Source organism: Mycteria americana, chromosome 2 (assembly GCF_035582795.1).
Source record: "Mycteria americana isolate JAX WOST 10 ecotype Jacksonville Zoo and Gardens chromosome 2, USCA_MyAme_1.0, whole genome shotgun sequence".
NCBI lineage: Eukaryota > Metazoa > Chordata > Aves > Ciconiiformes > Ciconiidae > Mycteria > Mycteria americana.
Window position 1 is genome coordinate 1,278,580 of NC_134366.1, and position 22,547 is coordinate 1,301,126.

General features: G+C 44.3%; 1 protein-coding gene across 3 annotated transcripts in view; it reads left to right on the forward strand.

Moving 5' to 3' along the window:
* The window catches only part of SCAP (SREBF chaperone), a 65,210-nt gene that overhangs the window by 21,258 nt on the left and 21,405 nt on the right, over positions 1-22,547 (forward strand). For 2 of the 3 annotated variants that reach the window (XM_075492171.1, XM_075492173.1), the window contains 6 exons: positions 12,468-12,597; positions 14,399-14,556; positions 18,022-18,242; positions 19,861-19,966; positions 20,938-21,110; positions 21,813-21,939. In XM_075492171.1, coding sequence (XP_075348286.1) covers positions 12,468-12,597; positions 14,399-14,556; positions 18,022-18,242; positions 19,861-19,966; positions 20,938-21,110; positions 21,813-21,939 — 915 coding nt within the window. Of the gene's footprint in view, positions 1-12,466; positions 12,598-13,929; positions 14,197-14,398; positions 14,557-18,021; positions 18,243-19,860; positions 19,967-20,937; positions 21,111-21,812; positions 21,940-22,547 lie in introns of those variants that run through there. The other variant, XM_075492174.1, reaches the window with a different exon arrangement.

The following is a 22,547-nucleotide window of genomic DNA, read 5'->3' on the forward strand; positions in this document are numbered from 1 at the left end:
CTCATTCTGTAGAAATACGAAGCTTCTACAAGGTCCAAGCAAGTCGATTCTACGTTCTGTTTATCTTTGTTGATATGGTTGCAAGTAACGGCTCTGTTTGTGACTTCAGCTTTGCTGGATGTTGCTTTCACAGGTCAGGCCTGCATTAGCCAAAGCAGAGTTCCACCATGAGTCCTGAATCGCCATGCCACAGCGCTCTTGCTTGCCAATTGCTTCATCGGTGCTTCCAGTGGTCTTAGGCTCCTATTTTCAGTTATCTTTCAGGTGCTATTGCTGGGGTGAATGCAGGAATGCAAGACAACTGCTTCAGGATAAAATGTTTATCCATACAAACGTTGTGGTTTGGGAGGGATAAAAATAAAAACTGCATGCTTACTCCCTTTCCTAAATTTAGGATTTCCCGGACAGGAGGAAATCTGATCTAGGATTACTAGCAGCTGTCTTCACTCTTCTTGGGGACCTTGTGCCCACTGGGTCAGCGCTTGTATCTGTCCTGTCCTTTTAGTCACATGTGTGAATTAAGGTGTCTCACATAACCTGGTTTGAAGCTTCAGGAGCTTTGACTTTGGCAGATCAGCTACTTGTAATTGCGTATTTGGGGAAGTGCCTGCGTTACTCAGTGCCAGTATTTGAGGATTCTGCAGTTATTGGTTACCTTCAGGCTGCAGAAATTTGTCCAAGACACCATCAGGCATAAAGTGAATAGTCTATGTTTTCTTTAATGAGTTTCAGTAACTCATTAGAAAAGCAAATAATGCCCCTAGGAGAGACAGGGTTTTAAAAATAGTGTGACACCCTTTGAGAGCAAGAGTACCTTGGCAAAAAAATTGAAGTGTGGATAAAGTGCTCCCTCTTTAGAAGCAGTTTTTTGGGGATGTTTCAGTTCCCGTTCTGAGCTGCTCTGTATTAACTGGTGTTAACTAGGTGTTAATTCTGGCTTGAGAAGTGGCATTACGAACTAGGTCAGAGCTATTCCAGAGTGCAGCCCTTCCACACTTGAGCGTTTCAGTGTGGTAAGACTGAACTCTGACAGGGTATCTGTGTGCAGGGTGCTCCAAGATATTTATTGGCAGTTTAGTTTTGGGTTGAGGTCTTCAGGCCTTCCTCTTAGTTTGAGCCGGAGGTCTGACTTCTTCATTGTTGACTTGGATGATGGAACAGACTGCACCCTCAGCAAGTTTGCAGATACAAACTCCATATATCGTGAACTGGCTGGATGAAAAATGAAAGAGTAGCTGATGCACCAGACGGCTGCATGGGCAGAGAGGAACCTCAAGTTCAACACAAGGAAACGTAAAAGGAAGAATAACCCCAGGCACTTGTACAGACTGGGGGTCATCCCTCTGGAAGGCAGCTTTGCAGAACAGGTCCTGGGGGTCCTGTGGACACCAAATGGAATAGGAGCCACCTGTGTGTCCTCATGGCGGAGGTGGCCCATGGTATCCTGGGCTGCATTAGGGAGAGCATTGCCAGCCGGTCGAGGGAGGTGATCCTTCCCCTCTGCTCAGCACTGGTGAGGCCACACCTGGAGTGCTGGGTCCAGTGCTGGGCTTCCCCTTAAAAGAAGGACATGGAATTAGTCGAGGAAGTCCAGCAAAGGGTCGTGAAGATGATGAAGGGACTGGAGCATCTCTCCTATGAGGAAAGGCTGAGAGAACTGGGGCTCTTCAGCCTGGAGAAGAGAAGGCTCAGGGGATCTTAACAACATATACAAATATATGAAAAGAGGGTGTAAAGAGAACGGAGCCAGGCTCACTGCTTGGTGGGTGCCCAGGGACAGGACATGAGGCAACAGGTGCAAGCTGAAGCACAGGAGATTCTGCTTATATGTAAGACAACACTTTTTTGCTTTAAGGTTGTTAACCACTGGAGCAGGTATCCCAGAGAGGTGGTGGAGGCTCTGTCCTTGAAGATACTCAAAAACCGTCCGGACACAGCCCAGAACCACCTGCTGTGGCTGACCCTGCTCCGAGCAGGCTTAGCCTAGCCGGTCTCCAGAGCTGCCTTCCAGCCTCAACTGTCCGTCATTCTGTCTCTGTGCTTTTTAGTCTGCCTGTGAAGTTTATAAAGGAGCTGTGCAATGCAGAACGATGCAGGAGAATTGTTTTTAAGCTCCTCTTTCAGTTTCTCCAGCGTGAGAGTCGTGTTGATTTATCAAGGTGTTAGGAGCATCCCCTTTGCCCCCCACGCTTCCTTCCTTCTGTCTTCTGGTTTTCTCCAAGCTGAAAAGGGAAGTGGTGCTAAAGGGAACACACATCCTTGCTATCAAGTCATTTGAGAGTAACTCCTATTTTCTTGGGGCTAGGTAGCTTTGCAGTTGCAGTCCACGCATTGTTCATTCATTTAAAACAAGAAATGAAACTTATTATATCCACTTACAATGAAGCTACATTACCAAGTATATTGTATTTCAGGTTCCTTGGCTTGTACTATAATTTGGGTATTTTCTTGCCAGAGCTCAAATTCAGGGGCTGCTCTCTACAGTGAGCACTTGATAAATATCCTTGGAAGTCCGAGATGCCTCCTCCGTGTTTGCTCTGTGTGGAATAATCTGATGTTTGTGGTGTGTGGCTGCACACAGTTGTTAGCTCTGTGGCTTGTGCGACTGTAGCTGTTGAATGGTAATCCCTTAACAAATGGGTAGGGACTCCAACTGTGTAAACCTGGAGCAAGATATTCGGTAGCTTTTCAGACTGTACTGTACTAGAATCCTTCTAAACAAGTCTTTTCATCAGATACAGTAAAGTTTTATAGTTTTTTGGGGGGGGCAGGGTGCCAAGGCCAACGAAAGGACTATGATTTCTTTTTTAATCAGGATGGCTGAATATGTAAAAACGGGCTGAAATAACAGGAAAACAGAAGTGATCAACAGTCATCTGAATGACTGCTGGCTATCTGTGGGGTGGGGCAGGAAACCTCAAAAGTATTGCAGCAATTATTTGGGAAAATGAATTTTTAGCTGATATACTAACTCACTTGAGGTTGAAGTTAAGTCCTGGAACTGTGTCATGTGGTGGGCATTTCATGCATTATATGCTCGCCCTGGTCTTCCGCTCTTTCCTAGACGTCTGCTATTGGCCCCTGTAAGAAATAGCCTGCTGGGCAGGTGGACCCTTGGTCTGACCCAGCACAGCTAGCTGTACGTATATGTGTTTTAAACTATGCCCAGCTGAATAGCTTTCCAGAATGCAAAACCGGCAGCTGTTGGGCGTCCAGCACAGCGTGGGTTGGGTGCTGTCTGCAGGAGCCGCTGCAGACAGTGGCTTACGGGAGCTGTCGGATGGCCACCTCCTGTGGAAGCTTTCTGTTTGCTAGGGGGAGGAACTTGCTGGTGGCCATCAAGTGTCACATCTGCTTTTCTTTCCTGCAGTCATGTTGTGAGGACTCTGAATAATGGGCTTTGGCACCGATTTACTGCTGGAATGTAATTTGTTTGTGCTCTTCAGAAGCGTTCCATTTTCTTAGGACAGATCTCACTGATTCATCTCAGCCACCTCACTGCAAAAAGTGGGAAACGTGCGGAAATTTGGAGAAAGAAGCTGGTGGAAAAAATCAGGGCCTGGCTTCAGGGTAGAAGCTCATTTAGACAACGTTTCTGTCCAGCATGATTGATAAGAGACCCTCAGCGCTGTTTGCGTAGTGATGCAGATTAGTGTCTGCAACAAGCGTGGACCAATTAAGTAGTGGGAACTACAGGTCTTCCTAATGAAGGAGGAAGATACACAAGTGATCCAGTGGTTTCAGGCTGACTTTTATCAACAGGAAGGAGCTAATAACGTCCTCGGTGTTGCAGAGAAGGTTAGTCCTTGTCCCTGAAGAAGTGGGTGGAAAAAGGAGAACGTAGTAGAGCAAAAAGGAAGCATTCTGTATTCTTCAGCCTTGAACATGGTTAATAAATATGTCATATTGTTAAAGCAAGCGAGGGTGGATCCTATATCCTGAGTTCTTGAGAGGGAGAGAGGTGAAACAGAATCTTCTCTTCTTCTGCACCTGTGTGCACCCAGAATGAAGGCGAGCTTGTAAAGTTCTGCTGCAGAAGAAATTAACTCGGTTGTTCTTATTTTCCTCCCCTACACCTCAGTAAAACTTGACCACCTTTGTGTTCAGATAACTTTTTTTTTACAAGCTGAAATAAACCCCATGGCCCACAACTTATCCAGCATCAGTTCTGGTTCTCAGTCAGTGTGACGACAGTTAACGTGCGGGTGTTTCTCCTGTTCTAAAAAGGTCAGGTGCCAAGGATCAGGTAGCACAGTCACCACAGAGTGTCTGTTACCGGTTGTTTGGATGTATTCTGTCTTTAACCCTGGAAGTATTTTGTGTAGACACTATTTTTATTCTGTCTTTGACCCTGGATGTATTTTGTGTAGATGCTACTTTTAATGTCACCTATAGACAAGACATAGCATATCTAGTTTTGTTAATAAATTAATATTCAAAGCAAAAGCAAAAATTCCTATGACTCATTCTTGCTCTATAGTCTTAATCAAAGTCTGAAAATCCAGGTTAGTCTTCACTTCAGAGGGAAGGTTTTCTGCTGAACTAGCTATTGACAGATGTAAGGCTTGTTATTAACTTCTTGTTTTACTATATACCCCTTTGTAGGTAACATTCATTTTCATCATCCCACTGAAATGGATCTGCATTAAGGAACTTCCTTTTCTTTACAGGGACAAACTTACCTGACTGTTTCCTTCCCCCCCAGTAGAATGAGAGTGCCACTTAAGCCTATGTGACACAAGAGTAGTTCCTCCTCCCCAGATCAGAGAAGAACAGATGATACCTATAAATCTGGTAATTGGGGTACATTTGAAATTCCTCTGTAGTTCTGAAGAATAGTTTTTAGTTAAAGTAAGAATTTAAAATCAAACAGTTGACTCTGTGAAGCAGGTTTAGGAAAACTAAACAGGGTAAGTCTTTGCAGGTGTTCATTATTTGACTGAAGCACTAGGTTCTGCTACTAAAGAACTGTAGAACCGACTGGAACCAGAGCCCTTTTGTGTGTGTGTGCGCATACATCTATTTCTTTCTAAAAGAACATTTCGCTATCTTACAGGTTTGTACTATCTTGTGTGATAACCAGAGGAGCCGAGTTGCTGTCAGGCTCTTCGTGTTCCCAACCCACAGAGAACAGTCTCCTGTGGGACCACATGATGAAACTAGAAGCAAGTTCTGTGTAACGAGACCTCCGTTCTGCTTCGCGGAAAAAAGGAAACTGGCAGCACAGAGCAAGGGGAATCTTTACTTTTGCAGTGCAGACTTTTGAGGGTCCTGTCAGTAGGAAACGGTGCAAAGCAGGCGTCATTTATTCAGAAACAGGTGTTGTTTATGCACTTACCAAGGCTAAACAGGGAACTGTTGCTGCCAAATATCTGGCCTTCTTTACCCACTGGCAAGACCCTCTTTATCAAATTCCAGATCTCTCATTAGCAGTGGGTTTTCAGGTTGTTCTCTCTTTGTGATAGATAGTTTAGGCTGGAAACAGGCTAAAAGCTTGTTCTACAGTCTACAAAATGAAGGTGGTAGCTATTTTAAGGGAATGTATCACCACTTTCCCTGTTACCTAAGACCTGGCAGCTCTCTACTTTCCTTCATATTCATCAGCAGAAGACTATTCTGGGGTGGTGGAGATCTCCGCTTTGATTCTGTGAAGGAGGAATATGCAACTGTAGGGTTTGCAGTTCTGTTGAGTTGCCAGCTGCCTCGGGCTGACCTGGCAGTTCTCCATCTTGGCCCTCTAAGCTGTCTTGAAAATATGTAAAGTAGTTGGATGAACATTTTTTGCTTGAACCTACCTCATGCTTGGTAACTAAAATGCACTCTTGCTTGAATTCAGCAATACCAGCTTGGAGATGATCTACTTTTCCTTTATTTTGGATTTGCAGAAGGGTGTCGGGGTGCACTGTTACATGAGCATCTAAAAATAACCCTTCTCAAACCCAAAACTTATTTTTGAGCTTTGCTGTCACCTGGTTTAGATCCTACTTTTCTTCCCTCCTTTGTCTATCCTTTCCATTATGGTGTTCACCTCTTTCCCCGACAGTCAAAAAAATCTCTAACAAAGAGAAATGTGAGGAGAATCAAACCCGAGTGCTAGAAATCACTTCCCTGTAACGGAGTCAGAGCCATTCTCACATTTGGTAAGAAGTGCCCATGAAAAGGACCTAGGCCTGTCACATCTCGCAGGCCTTGCAGCGTTTAAGGTCTGTGGGAAGCCAGGATGCTTCTGACAACTCAGCAGCAGCTCTTGCTTTGTTTTTTTTAAGTATCTCTTTACTTGAAAGATGCTCTGACATTGATGTCTGAAGTAGTAGGTCTCGTGACTTTCTTGGTATCATTGGGTGGTTCTTTCTCAGTCTGTCCTTTTTTTTTTGTCTCTGCTGTCAGTCTGTCTCAGGTATCACTGACTAGATCAGCTGGTATTGCATGCCTGTATAAGGCTAATTAAATTCCAGCACTAATGTTTTAGCATCTTACTGAAATAACTTACAGTAAGTATAATCTAGACTGTGTACTTTGTGCGTTCTTCCATCAGCCATTCTCAAAACCTTTCATAAATGTGAATCCTCAAATATCACTGTGCAACAAGTAAATATATGTCCCTGCTTCCCTTATGGGGACATATATTTATGTTGTAGTTGGCTCAAGATGAGGGAGCTTTTGAAGAGAGTCCCAATAAGTAAGTCTTGTTCCGGAGCTCTGCTGCAAAACAATACCATGACCAATCTATGCTATCTAGATCATGTTGCGATAAGGACCGTAGGAGCTAAACATAGTTGTGTACAGACTACACGGTCTGTTTTAACCTTTTAAAAGCGGATTTCCTGTGGGGCCTTTTCTCTGAAGATAGCTGCTGAAAATGTGGATTATCAAAAATAGTTCCAGCTTCTTTTGTGCGTGCCAGACAATCTGCTAGGAAGTCCTGTTCCTGATGGGTGCACATCGGTGTCTTCTAATACCACAGCTGCCACAGCTCTTCTCATCTCAGTAAACTATAGAATCATAGAATCATGGAAAGGTTTGGGTTGGAAGGGACCTTAAAGATCATCTAGTCCAACCCCCTGCCATGGGCAGGGACATCTTCAACTAGACCAGGCTCCTCGAAGCCTCATCCAGCCTGGCTTTGAACACTTCCATGGAGGGGGCATCCACAACTTCTCTGGGCAACCTCTTCCAGTGCCTCACCACCCTCACAGTAAAGAATTTCTTCCTAATATCTAAATCTCCCCTGTTTCAAAACAAGCAGATAATATCACCAAAGACAAAAGCTTTTGCTCCCGATGAAAGTGGTAACCTATGAGAGCAGAGCCATGACTGGAATGTGTCATGTCTCACTGTCTTTAACAATGATGGCTATTAGAATTGGGACTCATTAGCGTATGGGGAAATGAAGAGAATTATGCCACAAATGCTTTTATTGGCCGAGCAGCCTGGAAGTGTAGAGGAAGCTGGAGGAGCCCATCAATGTGACCTGCAGAAAACTTCAGACTGGATGGAGAAAATCTAACACTGTTTTGCAGCACACGAGCAAGAGGCAAACAGTCTGAATAACTGCAGTGTTCGATGCTGCTTTCCTCTTCCTTGTCTACTGTAGAGACAGATTGAAAATATGGATTGGAGGGAGCATATAGATCTTTTCCTATAGCATAAATCCTGTTCCCATATTCATGATTTAATCAAATTGCAGGGAAATGCTGAAGTTGCTTTAGGTATCAACAGATTGACCCTGACCGCAGGCCTGAAGAGGACGGTGGAAGACAGGAGTCTCAGTTGCCTTGGTTCTCTGACAGCTGCAGCAGGATATAGTCCTCAGCAGTGCACAGACATTTCTAGATTTCTTTTTTTCCTTCTGTCAAAAATTTCCCTTTTGTTTTTCCCCTCATTTTATTGCCCTTGAGTTTTCCAAGAAATGCCATTTACTCTTTCCTCCATTGCATTTGCATGTACTTTCAATTTTTTTTTGACGATTTTGAAAATCCTAACATGAAAAATAAAACCCAACAAACCAAAATCTTGGTAATTCAAAAATGCCATTAAGGAGCTGTGTCCAGTATTTTGGGAGGTGGCTTGTGCTTCAGGATGGGAGTGGTTTGCTTCTTCCCTTCTACAGAAAATTGAACTTTTTTTTTTTGACAACAGAAAAACCAAGTACGGGATTCTCAGCGATCTCCCTATTAGCTGTCATGTCTTGCATCTTTCTCTGAGGCCTCACGTAACCCTGTGCCAGCTGGAAGCTGTGTACAAATTGCCATCGTTTAGATGAATGTTCCTCCTTCACAACTTCTCAGGTAGCTTCCGTAGCTAAAGCAAAGGCTGCTGTGAACAGTCAGTACATATCTAGGAGGAGATTGTTCCATAGTAGAGGAGTTGACATGCATCTCCACTCTGCTCTAGCAACAGGCATGTTTCTTGTCGATGAAGTGGTTTTATTCAGATGGAAATATACTAGTGGCTGAGGAGGAACATGGTGGAGCAACTGAGAACCATCTCCAGTGGCTAGTTTTTTTTAAAATGTAGAAATACTCTTTTTTTTAATTTTTTTTTTCCAAGTTTCTGTGGTATGTAAGCTGGCATGTTAAAGCCTTCCTTTGTGGCCTCAAGCACAGAAAGGGCATAACAGAATCCAGAATTGCTTGATGTGACATGCTCAATACTGGCAAAACACCTGTGATTTTGCCAGGTTGTTATTTTGCAGACAGCTGTGGAAATTCAGGTCCTTCATCTTCCTCAGTTGTTCTCCTGTCCCTCTACTGCAAGTTGCAGCTCCCACAGCTCTGCCAGCAGTTCATGTTAACCCCCTAATCCACGAACAGGGGCAAGGTCTGTTTAACATCGCTATCAACGACCTGGCTGAAGGAGCAGAGCGCACGCTCACCAAATTTGTAGATCATGCCAGACGTGGGAGAGCAGTCAGGATGGTGGAGAGCACGGTTGCCATTCAGAGATGCTTTGGCAGGTTGGGAAGGTGGACTGGCAGGAAGCTCAGCAAAGGCAAAAAGGCAAATGCAGAGTCCTGTGCCTGGGATGGAGTAAGCCCCTGGAGCAGGACAGGCTGGAAAGCAGCTTTGGAGCAGAGGACGAGTTGGATGTGAGTCAGGCAGCAGAAAGGCCAATTGGCCTTGCAGCAGAAAGGCCAACTGCATCCTCCCTCCCAAGGAAGGGAGTCTTCCCTCTGTTTGGCCTTTGTGAAACCACAGTCCTGCGTCCAGTCTGGGGAAGGCATTGACATACTGGAGCACGTCCAGCAGAGCTATCGGAGTGGGGAGCTGTAGCATATAATGGAGGAGGAGAGGCTGAGGAGACTGAGTCTCTTCAGCCCGAAGTAGCGATCTTACTGCTGGCCTACAGCTACTTGTAGGGAGGGTGTAGAGAAGGTAGAGGCAGATTCTTCTCAGAGTATTTAGTGGAAGGACAAGAGGCAGTGGACAGATGGGAAATTCTGAATAGATCCAAGGGAAAAGGTTTTCATTATGAGGGCAACAAAATGCTAGAATAGATGCCTGGAGAAGCTGTGGGACCTCGGTCCTTGGAGATACGCAAACCCAGACTGGACATGGCTCTGAGCAACCTGCTCTTGTTGGCCCTGGTTTGAGCAGGAGTTTGCACTGGAGCCCTCCAGAGATCCCTTCCACACAGGGGGTCTGTGACGATGGGGGTCACAGCTCGAAGTAGGGCTAACCCCAAATTTAGGCTTGGAGCCTTGTCTGGTTGACTTTTGAATATCTCCAATGATGGAGAGTCCATGGCTACTCTGGTCCCTTTTCCAGGGTTTGACTGTTCTCATTGTGAAGTATTTTCTCCTTAGGTCTAAGTGGAATTTCCCTTGCTGCAGCTTGTGTCCTTTCCCTGTAGTCCCCTGAGACAAGTCTGGGGTCATCTTCACTATAACCACTAATTAATTAGCTGAACACTACATTTTAGATTCCCTCCTCAGTCTTCTCCGGGCTGGATGAGTCCAGTTAACCCAGTATCTCCTTTTGCACCACGTTCTCCTGCCACATCACCATTTTGGTGGTCTCCACTGGACTAGCTGTGGTAGCACAGGCTGGTGAGGCTGGCAGGCACCTCTGGAGGTCATCTGGTCCAGCCCCCTGCTCACGCTGGGTTTAGGGGTGCTATACTGAATGAGCAGGATGAGGAAGGGTGGCTACTTGTTCCCCAGGCTAGATGTGGGCAACTGGGACGATGCGGGCATCTTCCTGGGAGGTGGCAATTTATTGCTTCTGTAGGCTGAGCTCAACGCACCCACTGAAATCACTTTCATCTGTGGCTACAGAAAAGAGTTTTGCCTACCTAGCAACTAGTAAAAGGGCAAAATCCTTCTATCCCAGCGGGTCTTCAGGAAGTGAAAAAAAATCCATTACACCTCTGCCAGGATTTGGGGCATTTTTGCTTTGAAAGACAGCAAGAATTGAAAGAGTTTTCAGGGTAGGATTGTGTTCAGGGCTAGCGGAATCTTGCTAAACTAGGAAAAAGTATTTGTGAAATGTTCAGCATCCGAAAGAGCTCAGTGTTTCCATCACCCTTTGCTTGGGGCCATAGCTGTGACCTCTGGCAGTGATCAGGTCTTCACCACTGACTGCGGAGATGCAACCATCAGCTGCATTGCTCTCAGCGTTTCCCGCGGCTTCTGGATATCGAGGCTTCCTCATCAGGTGCAGCACTGGGCGCTGCTTGTTTTGGCGTATCTGACAATAGCCTGGTCCTAGAGATGAAGCTTCAAGATCACTTCTGAAGCCTGAGCTCCTCCACTGGTGCTTGTGAGGCAAAACCAGCGTGTCCCCTTGTGACTCCTGCAACGCGCTGGCTGTTTAGGTTTTTGTGCCTCTAAATGAGTTAAGTTCTATTAAAGATTATTCTTCTGACTCCTTAAAACTGAAGGGTGATTGCACAGGGAAATCCACCTCTGGAGAAGCGTGTAGTGTGACTCTAAAGTGTTTTCCTTAGATTTCTGGACTTACTCAGGCATCAACATCAAAGTCCTTTAGTGAAAAAATCATTCGTCCTCGGTCACCTGTTCAACTCATTCTGCTTTGTTTATCACATATACTCGATTTTATCGTTTTAATTTATGTCTGTCGCAGCCTCAGTCAGATGCAGGATGATTGCTGTATGTATCTCCCCCAGGCTTGTGTTTTCAGCAGGTCATTTGTGACAGGCAGGTGCTACGTGTCGTTGAGAAGGACTAAAACTGATTGCTGCTTGTGAGAGAAAAGAGGCTGTGCTGTGTCTCCAGATTGTGGCTTTTGTTGAGCATTTTCACCTCTGATGTATTACGACATGATTTTATTATTTCTTTTTCTCTTCCCTCCCGCTGCACAATGAAATGATAATAATTAGATGTTGTGTTTTTGTCAGACTAACAAAATAGCAAATCGAACAAGCTTTGCTTCTGATTTCATTGTTCTTCTTCAGCCTTTTGTTGTGCAGTCTGAAGCCTTGTCTTTAGCTGCTGCTTGTCCCCTCCTTGGCCTTTGCTGTCTCAGGCTAATCCCTAACAAAGTGGGCAGAGTACTGCATGAAAACAATCCCAAGACCTTTATATTTATTCTGGCAATATTGCAAGAAAAGTTCAGCTATAAAGGGGAAATATGTCAGAAATTTAAGGCCTGATAGATTGTTGTGCATCAGACAACAAAAAGAAGTTATATTGTCAGTAAGCCCAGGGAATTCAGGTCTCTGGTTCATTTTGGTGCTGACAATTCCCACTTGTTGGCATCTCTGTAACAGTAGTCTTGCTTTTTCCACCGGTTCAATTCTGATACAATTTTCATCACTTTTGAGAACCTCTGGAGCTAAAAACACCATTCTAAACGCCCTGAAACCTCAGTTTCTCAACTTTCAAATAGTTTGAAGTCTTTGTTGTGGGATAGCTGCTACAGTCATCTGAAGATTGTAGTAGCAAAGGAGCAAGAAGGTAAATGTTTCGTGGCTGTTTTGGTGTCTCATTGCTGCTATTAAAAGCCCTTTGTGGACCAGTGAAGTTAATGACAAATATTGGAAATAGTTTAAATCTTAATAAGGAAAATTAGGTGATTAGTATAGGGTTTGGGTCAGGAAAGCAGCCACCTGAATACAATGAATGTCTCATTTTTGTGTGGGCTACGGAATAGTTGAGACATGGCTGTACTTAATGTTTTTAGCACTGCTAACTTTCAGGCGGTGGAGAGTAATTCAGGTGAGGTCCTGCAAGAACTTCGCTTCTTTTTCTCCCGGGATTTTTGGTTATCCCTTTCTAAGGGAGAAAGACCAATTATGTCTTGCGCTGGGGAAACGCATCAAACAGTTTGTATGAGAGCTAAAGCCCTCTTGTATTGCAGCTGTGTCTCCTGTCCTGCAGAGGTTGGATTTAGCTGGAGCGGGCTTATTTTTCATCACCCATTCATTTTTTGAGCTCTTCTTGGAGACTGCCTAAAAGCCTACTTAAAACCAAAGTGCAACATTTCTTGCTTATGTCTTAATCATAGTTACCCGCTGCTGAAGCTGCCGCTGCCTGGAACAGGACCTGTGGAGTACAGCACCCCCGTGAAGGATTACTCTCCACCCTCTCCAGACACGGGTCTGCAGCAAGGGGATCTCAGCGAGCGTCCCGACTGGGTGAGTCCTGCACTGGGGGTGGCTGGGTGTGTGTGTGTGGGGCAGATGAGATGGTGAAACATCCCCGCTCTGTTATCTACACTTTACTGTAGTCAACGGAAAATATTTCTGGTGAGGTGTTGCGTTGTGTAACTGCTAAGTTTAGGCTGTATTTGTCTTGTATTAGTCTTACTCTCTCAGAAAAATGGATGCTAGGCATTTGCAAGACTTAAAAGCTTTGAAATGCTGTTTAAGAGCCCATTTTTCAAGGATAACTTTACCTAAGGCAAGTAGTACACTTTTTAAAGCATTATTAGGTGTTAAACAAGTTTAATGATGGGTTCTGGCATAACAGGCCCCAGTTTCCTAATGTCATATGAAGGCGTGCAGTTTCCCTAGAGCAGCAGGACAAGCCTCCTGCTGACACACACCGCTTCACATACCTGCCCTCGGCCTCCTCTGAAGGGTGAGAATCGGAATTAGTCAGCCTTTCCTGCTGTAACTGTCTGTGGAGATGCTACCCATAATTACGATGGTGGTTTTGGTGTTGTCAACCTCTCTCTGAAGGGATCTGGATTCTGGCTATCAACCAGCTTATCCTTCAAAGATCATTAACTAGCTGTCAGAATGGAAATGTCTGTCTGGCCTGGAGGTGGAAGACAGACTGTCCAGCTCCTCAGCACTTGCAATTTTCTCTTCTTTGGCTTTAAAATACTGCATCTAGCAGAGTTTTTTCTGATGGTGTAGGTAGTCTAGGCTTCACCTCCAAGACATAGACTTTTTTCTTAAGGTCACAATCAAGAGTTTTTCATTTGAATTAGAATTTAGGCAGCCAGAGATTCTGGCTGTGGAGCTAGCTACTACAGCGTGGTCTAGGGGGTGCAGGGATGCTTGAAGAACCTGGTGAATTGGGTATAATTTAAAGGTGGGTTTGATTGTGTTTTGGTTTTTTTTTAATTGGCTGGTATGTATCATGCAGGTAAACTAGACTTATAACCTTATGTTAAGGGTAAAGAATTAACTTTTCTTTTGCACGAACAAATGGGAACCCTGATGCTTTCCAAGAAGGCTGACAGCCTGGTCCAGGAAATCAGGAAGCAATTCTAAAGTCATCCTTCATAACCTGCATTGTTCTTTTTCATTCCAGGGTCTCTCTTAAGTAGAAGTTACATATCGGATTAATGCTTTTGATGGCTCCAGCTCTCTACTCTCTCCATGTGTGCTCTTTTCACTGTGATTGAAATCATTTGCCGCCTTCTACGCTCCCTGGTGCCACTGGGGGCTTTTTGCACTATGCTGTTAACTCGGGCTGCTGGTGGCTGATTAAATCTTCCCTCTGCTTTTGTTGCGTAGTTCAGCTAATAGAGCACAAAAGTTCTGGCTGCCATGGCATGTCAGCGCTGCAGTCCCCAGAGCAGGGTCAGCAGCCTGGGCACAGAGACCAGGAAGATTTAAATGGCACACAGCAGAATCAGCACAGGTTGGGGGAACCACAGCATTGTGAGAGGCATCTGTGAGAGGCAGCGAGTCCCTGCTCCTGCCTTTCGTTCCAGTACCAAATTCAGCAAGAGCTGGGAGCCTCTGCCTCACAAAGAAGTGCAACAGACTGATGCCAAAATGGTCAGTGGCATTTTGCCTCTTTGAGAAACAGACTCTTTTTGTTCTTGCTAGGTTAGTACTGTCATGTTTCACCTCTAATTCGGGAAAGGAAAATATAGTCTGGCAAACCCCTTCCTGAAAGGTTGCCAAGCTGTGGTCTAATTCTGCTAAGCAGCTTCCCACTCACCGTGTGTTTTCATTCTCCCTCTGGTTTTCCCCACAGTATGTTGGTGCTCCTGTGGCCTACATTCAGCAGATCTTTGTGAAAGCTACCGTCTCCCCATGGCAGAAGAACTTCCTTGCTGTTGATGTATTTCGTTCACCACTGTCCCGCGTCTTCCAGCTAGTGGAGGAGATTAGAAACCATGCCCTGAGAGACAGGTAATTACTGCTTATTAAAGTTTGTGGAGAAGGCAGACTGGCCCACTGTTGTATACACCCATCTGCTAAATTACTGCCTCGTGAGTCTGATTATTAGCTTTGAATTTGTAAGATTCTCAAAATTAAAAGAAAATGGGAGATCACTGCTAACAAGTGACATCATATCCATCCTGCGCATAGAGCAATTTAGCTTTTGTGCTAGAGAACTTGCCTGTCCTCTAGTCACTGATGATTGTCAGGAACCTTCCAGTCAGAGTCTGAGGCAGAGGGGTCTGGAAGGGTCCTCCAAGGTTATACGTGTTACAGCAGATAGCAGTGTCATGTAATCCCTTTGTAAGCATGCAAACTTCCTATTAAAGCAAGTTCATTTGACCCCACCATGCCTATTGTGAAGCTCTTCTAGAATTTCAGATGGTCAGGAACCTTCTCCTGTCTTTCCACTTCGGCTATATTTAGGACCAGTTTATACCTGCTTAGTTTTGTCCTGATACAGCCTTTGTACAAAAATAGCTTTCCTCTGCTTCCAGATACTTACAGGGAGAACTCATACCCGCCACCCCAAATCCTTGTTTGTTAAGCTAAATATGAAACTCTTGGCTTACTCTGGTAAGATGGCTCTGTATTCAGTTTGTCATCCTGGTTGCTCCTCTTGGCACTGTTGTTAGCATATCATTCCTGAATGTGGGAGATTAGAACGGTACACAGTATTCTCAGAGAAGTCTCATTTGTGCGTTATTTTCCATGGAAATGCCTTTCCTGGAATATAGTGAGATTGCAGGTCCCTTTTTCATGGTCAGTCACATCAATTTTACACATTATGAAGTGATTGATTAACTTCCCCATGTCCCTCTCTGTCATTTCCAGCTGATGAGCTCCCACCTTATAGCAGAAACTCTTTTTAGTCCCCAAGTGCATGGTCTTGCACTTTGTGCTGTTAACAGAACGGGGTTTAAATTTATTCCAGCCATCGCATCACCCATTTCAGATACTCTGTTCCTTTTCTGTATGAATGGTGTTTCTTTATTTTGTGTCATTGGCAGATGTCCCTATATCTTATTCCAAGATTATTAATAAAAATATATAATAATCCTGGTTCTCTGAACTGTCTGTGAGAAATTCCACTTTGTTTTCCTCAATACTGGTGGTTCCCCTTTCAGCAGCCCTATGACCATCTTCCTGTTAACCTAGTTCTTTACTGCATCACAATTTTTGTGCTAACTTCTGGTGAGAATAATGATGCTGAGAACAAGCCAAGTGTGGTTAAAAATGGTGGGATTAGAGTCTTTGATCATCTCCTAGCTTGTCAGCCAGGAGCTTTCTTCATTCTTCGTCCTCTAGCTCGCACACGTAGGGAAGATTTACTGCTTGTTCATACTTCCTTCATTGCTTCATTTTTGAAAGCATCCACTTTACTACTCTACCTGGTGATTTGTCCTTTTTTTTCGACCATTCCTTACAAGCTAGCTGTCTACTCTCTCTGTGATAATTTTTTAGAAATGCCATTTATGCTGTTAAATATGTTGCTCTTTCCTACCAACTCACAAAGCCTTGGCACTGACATTCTTTCTGTGTTTCAGTTCATCTCCTCCTTTATCATATGTGTAACTTTAGATAGTAATCTGTATATAGTTGCCAGATACCAGTTAGAAACAGCTTGCTCCCAGGACGTGTGTTGTCTTCTCATTATCTCCCCTTTATGTTGCCCTTGATGAACAGTGATGCAGCATGGAAGCAAAATTAAACTTACATAGCAACCGGGAGGAAAAGGCTGGGTAGTTGGTTTAGGCGTCTAGACCTGAACCTTGGGGTGAGGGCTCCCATTTTGGTGACGGCCTCAGGTATTTCAGGAAACATCTAACTTTGAGATAAATTCTGAAATTACCTCAGAAGTCATTGTGAGGTTCCTTGCTGTCAGTTGCTTTTGTCAGTATCAAAGTTAAGTGCAGCTGATTTTCTTAATATGAAAAAAGCATTATTTTATACTAAAGTGGTACAGAAGGAGCTGAAGATTATTGACAACTGGATAAGAAACACAAGGTGATTATATTTTCATTGGCGGTAAGATCGCTGAATCTTTGAGCAGTCATCATTTGTAAAAAGTCAGAAGTGACCTGAAATTTGTAGTTTGCTCCAGGTCATGTGTTTTGGTATCACTCTCTGCATCCACAGCATACTGGTAGGGACATTGGCTGTGGGTGTTTGCTTCACAAATAAGAACGTACATAGGCTTATCTGCGATATAAACTGTCATCACTGTTACGTTTCAGAGCTAGCTAAAGCTGAAATACAAAACAAAAGTTGTCTTACTCTTCCGGGAGCTATTATCGGAGGCATCACTGCATCGTTCCTTTAGATAGTCTTTCAGAAAGCTTCTGTTCCTATAAACACGGTACTTTCAAGCGTATTTTCTAGTATTTTCTTTTGGTAGCTGTGACCTTTCTAGGTAGCTTGCCATATAGTGATAGAATGTACATTCTGGAGGGAGTGTTCACAAAGACGTAACTCATGAGTTGGTTTCCGTGTTTTCTCTTTGTAGTCATTTAAACTCCTCTAGAGAAGGCATTTTACAATAGGACCCTAACGGATTTGTCTTCTGGGGCCACTTTCTCTGTGATCTGTGAGACTGGAGCCAGGGAAGACTGGTCTCTTGTATCTTAACTTAGCCTTTCTTAAATATACCCTTCCTGTGCAAATCCCACCAGTTGCCCATATGATGTCAAGGGAAGTGTTCTCTTCTGGACCAGCAGCTCTTCCTTGTCTAGCCAAATAGCGAGCTGACAGGTTTTGCTGCTAAACCTTCACAGTCAGATCCTCTTGTAAGCCCAAGTTGAGTCTTGCTTGAATTACTAGTTGATAAGGATTATGTAACTGTGTTAAAATGAAGCTTGGGAACAAACACAAGTTCCATTTCATAGCAGTTATACCTCTATTAATTTCTGAGCCTGTAAGGCATTTTCTTTTCCATAGAATGCAGAGGAATTCTGAAAACATTTTGCACAGTTGCAGGTATTGAATCCTTTGTACATTTTAGAGCACTCTGTACACTTTAAATAAGTCACCTCAGGAAGGCTAATAAAGGTTTCTGTAAAATGTCCCATTGCGTATGTGGAAAGAAGTGTGCAGAGGACTTTAAGGTCTTTGAAGAAGAATTCCAGGGAGACAGTTTCTCTGTAGACTGGAGGCACCTTCAATGTGGAACTGAAAATTGTGGCACTTAGGATGGGTGAAGAGTGAAAGCTGTGTGGCCAGACAGTACGCAGAGAAATGATGATGGGTTCTGGAGTCTGTACACCCATTACAGTGAGATACTGGTCTATGGCCCGAGGCTCTTGATCCTCAGTTATGAAGAACAAGAGCAGTAATGTGGTGACGCAGGTCCTTGGGGTATTCATCTCGGCAGCTTTGCCTGTTGTTTGTGAGAGTTGCAACATACATGGCGGTGTCTAACCTTTGTTTGCGTTTCAGTTCTGGTGTCAAAAGCTTGGAGGAAGTTTGCCTTCAGGTAACAGATCTTCTGCCTGGCCTCAAGAAGCTGCGGAATCTGCTCCCCGAACACGGCTGTCTGTTACTGTCTCCAGGGAACTTCTGGCAGAATGACCGAGAGCGATTCAATGCTGATCCAGATATCATCAAAACCATCTACCAGCATGAACCAAAGACATTACAAACATCAGCTACTCTCAAAGGTAAGAGGCTGAAGTGCCAAAGAAGCTGTGAGAAATGCCTACAGCTTGCATCGCCGTTTTGTCCTTGGTATCTCCAGCATCTAGATTGCCAATATTACCAAATCGGGTTGCGTTTTGTTACTCACGGCATCTGGAATGAAACTACCAAATATATGTCATCTCTCATTTTATATCTGTATTTGAATTCAGTTCTGTATTTGTGGAAAGTGAATTATTCCACTCGGTCAGACTCCTTTCTGTAGGTGTAAAAATAGCAGGTAACTTGTCTGAGTCTTTTTGTTCTTCGTACTCTACCTATGCTCTAGCCTATCTTTTTTCCCTCACACTCTTGTCTGTCATACTCAAAGGCTGTTTCATTGTCACAGATAAATGAACATTCATCCTGCTCCCTCTTGTGCATTCACTGAGAGTTGCTTGCATATACCCCGAGTTGACGCTCGATATCATAAAAGTATTTTTCTCTCTTAATTAAAAAAATAAGTCTGACTGTGTCTGGGATCGTATTGTTTAGTAGTTCCATAAGGCCAGAGGAAATGCTGTTCCTTTGCTTTCAAAGGAACTTTGTAGGTGTTAGGAGGCCTATAGTATGACAAGTCTGCACAGGGGTTTTGTAACCCTCAAGTGAGTTTGTTTTAAATGTTATTTTTTGAGCATCCAGAGTGTGTGCACACTGTGTGGTTTGGAGCACATGGAGCCTCCCTTTGAGCGCTCATTCACAAACAAGATAGAGGTCCGCAATATCCTGGGAATTCCTGAGAACAGTGGTAGTGTTCATCATGATGCAGAATTTTTTTAAGTTTGCGTTTTAGTGCACAAGATTAACAGAAGAGACATTAAATGGTCCTTTGCAATGCAAAGTCTTCCTGGAACCTCTGGTTCAAATCTCGCACCAACATGCACAAAAACAAGCGTCCAAGGATTTCTTTGGCTGCATCCTTAAAGATAATGTCTGTCTCCTCTGTTGAAGAACAAATTGGGTGCCCACTTGACATGCCTGTACGCTAACACACACACAGCATGGGGAGCAAACAGGAGGAACTAGAGGTGTGTGCAGTTGGAGGGCTACAACCTCATCCAGCTCACAGAGGTGACGTGGGGTAGCTCGCAGTACTGGAGTGCTGCTGTGGGTAGACGCAGGCTCTTCAGGAAGGACAGGCTGGGAGGGGAGGAGTTGTCCTTTGTGTGAGCGAGCAGCGGGAACGCGTAGAGCTTTGCTGAGGAGCGAGTGATGAGCTAGGTGAGAGTTTATGGGTTAGGATTAGAGGGCAGACCTTGTCTGCTACAGACTGCCCGGTCAGGAGGAAGATGAGGACAGACAACTTCTCCACAGGAAGGAAGATTTTTCTTGTGTTTAAAGGGAATTTCCCATGTTTTTATTTTGTGCCCGTTGCCTCTTGTCCTGTCACTGGACACCACTGAGAAGAGACGCTCCATCTTCTTTACTCCCCTGCGTCAAGTATGTATCCCCATCGATAAGGTCTCACCAGAGCACTGAGAAAGCGCTTCCTATAAGAACAGTAGTTCTCATTCGGCATTCTTCACAATGAACACCTCTTGTATCCCATCTTTTTTGGTTTTGTTGTTATCCTAATGTTTCGTTCATACTGTGTTTTTACAGATCTGTTGTTTGGACTCCCTGGGAAGTACAGCGGGGTGAACCTCTATAATAGGAAGCGAGTGGTATCGTACACTGTCACACTGGGTCTCCAGCGATATGATTCCAGGTAAGGAGCTTTAGCTGTGCTATTTCTACGTTAGGGATCCCTTGTTCAATTCTTGGCAAGTGTGCTGTTTACTCTGATTATTGTTACGTTTTTCTTTAATCTCCATTTTCTTGTGGTTTAGAGTATTCTAGGATCTTCTGAATGTGCTATAGAAAAACAGGGTGCTGGTTTTGGGAGAAAACTTGCTGTGTTTTAAGGAAATAAAATACTATCAATTCTCAGTTTCTCTTTAAAAAAAGTACATATAATACCCAAAGCTGCCAATGGGAGTTCCTCTGATGATGGCTTCATCTGCAAACGGAGCTGTCATTGTTGCAGCCGAGGCCCAGTAGGTCTGTTTTGACCCAGTTTCTGGTGCATAGAGTGGCTTGCTTTCCAGTAAGCACTAATTCAGCTGGTACCAACTGTGAAACCCCTTCGGCAGTGTTGGCAAAGCTGGCTTGGATTGAGTGGATCTGAGGACTAAACGCTCTGCTCAGTGCTGCACAGAATTCCCCAAGGAATGCCTAGGACAGAATTGGCCCCACAGTAGTCGAAACTTGCTCTACTGCCGCCCATGCAAGAACACTTCAGCCTCAAGGACTGTTGTGTAGCACCTTTCATCAGCCGTACTTATGTAAAATTCAGGGGATGTTGGAGACTACTACAGCATGTTCTGTTCCCCAGGGCCAAGATTTTGGATGATGAGCCCTTGCTTTAAATGATTTTGCTGAGTCTTCAGAGCTATCTTTGAATCTTCATAGAAATCAAGGTCTGTGAGATTGCCACAGTACAGATGTGACAAATGTAGTTTGGGCCACAGAGGAACAGACTTAGAAGCCAGGCCTAGAGAGAACCATGCTTTGTAAGTCTGCGTGAATCTGTGGAGCTTCTTCCGACTTGATCTATACCCACTGAGCTCCTCCTTGGAATTGTGTGCTGGTTGCTGGGTACAGTGTAAGTGACATCCTCCTGCTTGCTTTTCATCTCAGGTTCCTCAGCAGCCTCCGCTCTCGCCTCAAGCTGCTGCATCCCAGCCCTAACTGCACGCTGCGAGAGGAGAACATTGTTCACGTCCACTTCAAGGAAGAGATTGGCATTGCTGAGCTCATACCCCTCGTCACCACCTACATTATACTCTTCGCTTACATCTACTTCTCCACACGTAGGTTTGTGGGGTGGAGAGCCTTGAGGGGAGAGCAAGCTAATAAGCCACGTGTACACCTGCCAGCTGAATATATGTAAGGGATCAGTGGTGCGGTGCCCTTTGCCTGGCTACAGATAAGAGACTCCTGTCCATAGCACTGCAGTTCCCTCCTGTTTCAGCAGGAAAGGTGGTGTTGACATTTTACCCTGAACTGTCATGTAGAGAATTAGTAGTCCTGTTTATCTGATTTCTGCTAATTTGTCCCTCTTAGCCAGTGTGGTGTTACTCCTTGTGATATCTTCTGAGGTGTTTTCTGTCTTAGGCAGCTTTAAATGCCATAGTAATGGCATTTTTTCCAGTTTAGAGAGACTAATTAATTGTCAGTTCAAATACATGTTCTGAGCTGGTGGTTTTAGACCTTACTAGCCACATTTAAGTTCCTTTTTTCATGCCTCAACAGTGCTCTACTGGAACTAGTTGGAGCTGCAAGCCACACATTATCCTCTCTCCCACCCCTGTTACAGTACCTCTTACGTACTGGGAGGGTCTGGGAGCTGGGAGCTGCATTTCAGACATTGAGACTGACCTACTGTTACTCCTGGGTTGCAGGATATTCAGCTACCTGCTGAAATAAGTCAGGATGAGGATCCCTTCTTGATTTTTTATTAATATGTCATTTTCTTTTGCTTGGTAACCGAGACTTTGCATCCTGTTTTTCAGGGAAGATTGACATGGTGAAATCGAAATGGGGTCTGGCACTGGCAGCGGTCGTGACGGTGCTCAGCTCTCTGCTCATGTCCGTTGGGCTGTGCACGCTGTTTGGTTTGACACCTACTCTTAATGGAGGGTATGTTTCCGGCACCAAACCTCTTCCTAAAGAAGGGTAGATGGAGGTGAAATAATTTGAAAACAGCTGGTTATGCTTAATTTTAAGAGCTAGTATTTTTCAAATAAGCTTATGTGATATTATTTTACACACTGCTGTGCAAAATTATCATCATTATGATATATAATTATCAAAATTATATCATTATCAACCCTCCTGGGCTGAAGGGCTATGTGTTTCTCTGCTGGCCAGCAAATGGACCTGACTGGGTCCCAGTCTTCCTGGAGATGCCTTATTGCTTAGCAGTTGGCTCTTTCTGCCTAAAGCAGAAGGAATTGTTGGGACAATGTCTTATTAATAAACTTGATTTCCTGGCAGCTAAGTAAGCTCTTGCATACCTTCCTCCTACAGTGACTTCTTGTAGCATCCAAAAGGGCTTGTTACCTTTTCTCTGGCTGACGGAGCTTCATTACATTTTGCTTAGAAAAATCTTTAAAGGTGGCAGAAGTGACCTGTGGTATTTGTGCCTGGGAGGCTACCTGGGTAACTTTGCACCCCCCACTGATAGTTGTCAGCTCTTCTTTTAACTGGGGTTCCTGTGCATGTTAGAGTTGGCGTTTGGGACTTTG